This window comes from Microtus oregoni, unplaced genomic scaffold, assembly GCF_018167655.1.
Source record: "Microtus oregoni isolate MIOR12 unplaced genomic scaffold, Mior012 000004F_ref0000308, whole genome shotgun sequence".
Lineage (NCBI taxonomy): Eukaryota > Metazoa > Chordata > Mammalia > Rodentia > Cricetidae > Microtus > Microtus oregoni.
This window is the reverse complement of record NW_024543063.1, coordinates 39,801,262-39,807,073: the sequence shown is the minus strand read 5'-3', so window position 1 is coordinate 39,807,073 and position 5,812 is coordinate 39,801,262. Positions and strand designations below refer to the sequence as shown.

Below are 5,812 nucleotides of genomic sequence, written 5' to 3'. Positions count from 1 at the left end.
GTTGGGTCACATCAATACGGCACAATTGTGCCTCCTCAATGGATTTTTCCACTAGTGTTAAGGCTGCCTCTGCCGCTGGTATCAATGCCCGAGGGGAAGTAATATGAACATCCCCCTCCAAGATGTCAAACAGGGGTTTTAAATCACCGGAGGAAATCTTTAAAAAAGGTCGTAGCCAATTAATGTCTCCTAATAATTTTTGAAAATCATTTAATGTTCGTAAATCTTTTTTATAAATTTTTAATTTTTGTGGGAGGATCTTATCTAGAAGAACAATGGAGCCTAAAAATTGGCCAGTATCAGCAATTTCAACCTTTTCAGCAGCTATCTGGAGACCCCAAAGCTGTAAGTTTTTAAGTAGTAATGGATAGGCCTTTTCGAGGACCTTTAAATCCTCGTGACACATAAGCACATCGTCCATATAATGGACCATAAGCAACTGTGGAAAACGCTCTCGTAGTGGTCTTATAGCCTCCTGTACATACAATTGGCACATAGTAGGACTGTTGGTCATACCCTGGGGTAAAACTTTCCATTGAAATTGTTTATCAGGCTCCATGTGATTAACTGAAGGGATAGTAAATGCAAAGCGAGGTCTATCAGCAGGGTACAATGGAATAGAAAAGAAACAATCTTTAATATCTATTATTATGAGGCTCCAATTCTTGGGCAGGGCAGAAAGTACGGGGAGCCCCCGTTGCACTGCTCCGAGAGCATGCATTTGCTCATTGATAGCTCTTAAATCATGTAGCAAACGCCATTTTCCTGACTTCTTTTTAATGACAAAAATGGGAGTATTCCAAGGGGAGGTTGATGGTTCTATATGTCCTAAAGCTAATTGTTCTGTAATAAGCTTGGTCACCGCTTCCAATTTTTCAGAGGTCAGTGGCCACTGGGGAACCCACACTGGAGTCTCTGTTTTCCATGGTATAGGTCGTGCTGCCCCAGTGGCGCCTAGGAAAAACCCAGGCCCTGTCTTTCTTGGTTGGGGTTGAGCGCTACCGGCTCTATCTGTCCTTGTCCTAGGCGACCCAGCCCTTTTCCTGCTTCGTACCCCATCTTTCTCATTATATCAGTAGCTTGTAGTGAATATTCATTAGACAATGTTAATCCAATGTCTTGCATAACATCCCTTCCCCATAGGTTAACCGGCAGGGGGAGCACATACGGGGTAAACCGTCCTGGTTGTCCCTCCATGGTTCTCCAGATAAGGACCGAGGAGCTAATGGTTGGGTGAGCATTATATCCTAAACCTTGTAGTGAATGTGATGCCTCAGTGATTGGCCAAGATTTTGACCACCAGTGGGAGGAAATTATGCTCTTGTCCGCTCCAGTGTCCAGAATCCCTTCAAAGTGCTTGCCATTAACCCAGAGGGATAGTTTTGGTCAGTCCTGAAGACTGACAACCAAATAGGCCGAGTCCTGACCTGAGGATCCCATCTGTCTATCTCCTGGTTTTTGATGGGCTTCACCCAGAAGGAGTAGTAGCTGAGCTATTCTGTCTCCTTTGCTAATAGAAAAGACTCCATTTGGACTGGAGCACAATGCTTGAATTTCAGAAGTATGTTGGTTATTAATAATACCAGGGTGGACAATAAGTCCCTGTAAGGTAAGCGATCCTTGCCCCAGGATAAGGCCCACACTTCCTTGGGGTAAAAACCCAAGCACCCGAACAGGGATGGGCTGTACTCCCATTTGGGGCATCAGTATGAAGTCGGAGGAGGCACACAAGTCCATTCTTGCTCCATCCCTAGAGAGACCTCTTCGGTCATTTTGATGAACCTGTTCCCATATTTTTGTGGGTTCTGGAACCGGGGGCCCTCTGCCCCATTTTTTGATTCCTCAGTAACAGGTGCCCTTAATGGAGGAAGAATTCTGCCTTTTATATCCCTCACTGAATGGCATAGTTCAGCCTTGTGGTAGCCTTTACCACACCTAGAACAGAGGGTAGAGGGAGCCCTCTCCTTTTCTGACAGTCTACAATCTTTCTTTAAATGTCCTGGCTTGCCACAGTTAAAACAGACCCTTTTATCTGGTTCCTTATAGGGGGGTTTTTGTAAGATAGCAGCGGCCAGCCCAATTGGTGAGGGGACCTCCCAACTCTCTGTAAATTCTAAGCCAATCCTGTAGTCCCTTACTTTTTCTGGGGGCTATGGCTGTGCGACATTCCTGGGTGGCTTGTTCAAAAATGAGCTGTTCGATAAAAGGCGTGGCCGTTTCAGGATCGCCAAAGATACGTCCTGCTGCCTCTGTCATTCGCGCCACAAAGTCTGAAAAAGGTTCTTGTACGCCCTGAATGATCTTAGTGAGCTGATTATTCGCTTCTCCTTTTCTAGAGAGTGCTTTCCATGCCCTAATGGCCGTGTCAGCAATCTGTCGATATGCACCCCAATGATAATCAGTCTGATTAGCAGTAAAACGCCCTTGGCCAGTTAGGAGATCGAACGTCCATTGTTGTTGTTCTGGAGTCAGAGCCATGGCATTGGCTCTGGCTTGCTCCTGGGCCGCTTCATACCAAAGGGCTTTCCATTCCATATATTGACCCATACTAACAAGTGATGCTTTGGTGACCGTTTGCCAGTCAGCCGGGGTCATGGCAGTCATACCCAATCTGTCTAATTGGGCTAGGGTAAAATTAGCGGTAACGCCATATTTTCTAACCGATTCCGCCAATTCTTTTATTTGGCTATATTCCACAGGTGCGTGCACCCGTCCTCCTTCCACGTCTTCAAAGATGGGGTAGGCCAAGTGCAATTTTCTCTTTACCTTCTCAGGAAGGAAGGAAAAGGCCCTTGGGTGCATCTCATAAGGAGGGGGTGCCGAAGGAACCACCTGTGAAGAAGCTGTGTAAAGCTGTCCTTTGTCGCTTTGTAAGCGATCATCGGGATAACATCTCTCCTTCTCATATCTGGCTGCTTCCTCATCTAGTTCATCTTCTTTCTGGGGGTCTAAATCTTCACCCCCAGAGCTATCAGAGTCATTAGAGCTATCTATACTTAAAGCCTTAAGTTCCTGCAGAGGGTACCGGCTAGAGCCATTCCCCTTAACTTTTTTTTATCATGGTGCATTGTGGACCTTTAGGGTCCGAAGTATTCATCCCCTCATCCTTAGACTTACCAGGGAGGTCTTTTTCCTTAATAGGGGCTAATTTTTTTCTGTGCGCACCCAACTTCTCAGTACGTTCAGTTTCTGACATACTGTCCTGGACTTCTTCTAGGACGTTTCTTCCCTCTGCCACTATAGCCTTGCAAGCTTCATCCTCCAGACAGTGTTTAACCAACTTCCAAATGGCCTTTGTTCCTTGCCTTAAGTCTCCCTCAATTAGTTTTTTATCGAGGTCTTTACCTAGTTTGTTCCACGAGGCAAGAGTCAACGATCCGGAGCAAACATACCAGGGAGCCACTCGATCAATCTCTTTTGCGTCCGATGGGCAGTTTTTATGTCTCTTTGTTTTAACACTGACTCTAGTGCTGTGATAACAGACTGCGAGGAGCCCATGATGACAAGCAGGCACCCGCGGCTTATCTACGTCCGTCTTACAAGTGCTGCGAAAACGAAAGTATCCGAAAACGAAAGTATCTGCGTGCGGCTCTTTTATCTACAAGAGACTGAAGCGCACAGTAAGGTACTGCCGCTTATCTATGTCGGACTTACCGTACCTAACAGTTATAATGGTGGTCCCAAAACGATGATCAAAAGCGCTCTCAGAAGATCACTAAGGTTTCCACGCTACTCTTCAGGGCGATGAAAGGTCCAATCTGTAATCCAAAAAAGACATGCCTCTCTGAACGTACTCACCTGTAGTTCTGAATCCTCCTTGAGTTCAAGGGGTCTCCGGCGGTGCTGACGATGTTAAGATTCCTGGGATTTCGGCACCAGATGTCCCGCGCTACCGTCTCGCCAGCAAGAATGACGCGGCACATTCAGGATCCTTCTGCAGAAAAGCTTTATGCATCTTGAGAGGGAGAGCATAAGCTTACAGAGCAAAGACCTCAAGGGTCAAAAACCCGGCCCTTATATAGCTTAACAGTCCTCGCCTCGGACGTGTCAAACTCTGACTGGCTGCAGCCTGTCAAACCCTATGATGCCACGGGAGAGGCAGAGAGCAAGGGATGGAAAGCTACTATGTGCATGCGCACTGGCTTGACAAGGTAAACTGTCATTTACCATGCACATGCACACTGGCTTGATTACAGTGGTGGTGCTGATGGTCAGCGTCATCTTGCAATGGAGTATGTGGGAACGGCTCCCCACACAGGTGCCCACATAGGACAGAGGCTTTGTAGAGACAAAGCCTGGAGCTGGAGTTGCAGGCAGTTGTGAGTCCCCACCTAAGCACTGGGAACTGAACTCTGAAAGAACAGCAAGAGCTCTCAATCATGCAGCCGCCTTCCCAGCCCAATGCTCTACCACTCGTCCTTTTGTCTCAGGTTTTCTCCCAATACATCCTAACTGTAGTTTCCCCTCCCTCCATTTCCACCATTCCTTCCGTCCCTCCGCTACTTTCCTTCAGAAAAAGAGCAGCCCTCCTAGGAATATCCCCTAAACATGGCTTAACAAGATGCAATAAGACTAGACACAAACCCTCATATAAAGACCAAGTGTGGCACCCCACTAGGAGAAAAAGAGTTCCAAGAGCAGATAAACATCAAAGACACCTCTACTTCCACTGTTAGGGGTTCCCTGAAAAAACCAAGCTAACAGCCCTAGCATGTACTCAGAGAACCTAGCACAGACCCATGCAGGCTCCATGATTGCTGCTTCAGTCTCTGCAAACCCCTGTAAGCCCTACTTAGTTGAAGTTTGTGGGCCATGTTCTCCTCTGTTCTTCTGGTATCCTTGACCTGTCTGGCCCCTATATTTCTTCCTTCTCCTCTTCCATGGGTTTCCCCAAGCTTCAAGAGAAGAGACCCGACAGAGATCTCCAATTTGGGCTCTCTCTCTTCCTGATGTTTGGCTGTGAGTTTCTGTATCTGTTCCCATCACCTGTCCATGGGAGCCTCTTTGAAGACGACTGAGCTGTTCTATCAGTCTTGAGACAAGATTTCTCAGAGTACCTGGAGCTTGCCTGAAAGTGAGCATGCCCCAGAAATTCCCATGTATCTATCTCTCTACAGGTCTAGATATTTTTACATGGGTTCTGGGGATTTGAACTCAGGTCCTCATGCATGCACAAGTACTTCGACCTGTTAAGCCGTCTCCCTTGCCCCTCTCACTATTATTTTCATGCTGCCTCATTTTATGCTTCCCCAATACAATCTTACCCAGAACCCTAATATATAAAACAGACCAAGGCAGTGCACAGCTGGGAGAAACCTCACAGCACAACTTCAGCCTCTGATGCACCACTTGGAGGCGAATTCAAACACTAGCAGTCTCTATAAATCTTAATTATCATGTTAAAATATTAGTTAAACATGATTTGCAGAACTAATCTCAGTATGTTCTGGAAGTCCCAAAGTACATCAAGGAAGAAAATATTTAGCCTCCGCTAGGCTGTGGTTTCCTTTAAAGCCAGTTGCATGTGCTCCAGCAAGCAGAGCACTCCGTGATGGATCCCTTGGGCTAAATGTCAGAGACAAACCAGAGCGGAAAGAAAAGAGGCCACCAGTAATTGCTTCATTTATCTTCATATTTTTCAGCCCCCAAAAACACATTTAGTGGAAAACAGAGCTTTTTTCTTCGCGGACTCTATGACACTCCTCTGAACATCTTGTCTCTGGCTCGCCAAGTCCTTGCTCCGACTCTCTCGGCCAATGTGGACAGCAGTGGTTCTCTGAAACCATTACTGGAATATAAGTGGCTTATTCCA

At 46.5% G+C, this 5,812-nt stretch overlaps 1 protein-coding gene across 1 annotated transcript; it reads right to left on the bottom strand.

The window, feature by feature from the left end:
• Positions 1-1,703: 1,703 nt before the first annotated feature.
• Positions 1,704-3,923, bottom strand: LOC121447327 (endogenous retrovirus group K member 5 Gag polyprotein-like). Its single transcript, XM_041650526.1, is given in 4 exon segments — positions 1,704-2,079; positions 2,081-2,968; positions 3,393-3,545; positions 3,799-3,923. Coding segments are annotated over 4 exon segments (1,542 nt in total).
• Positions 3,924-5,812: the final 1,889 nt, after the last annotated feature.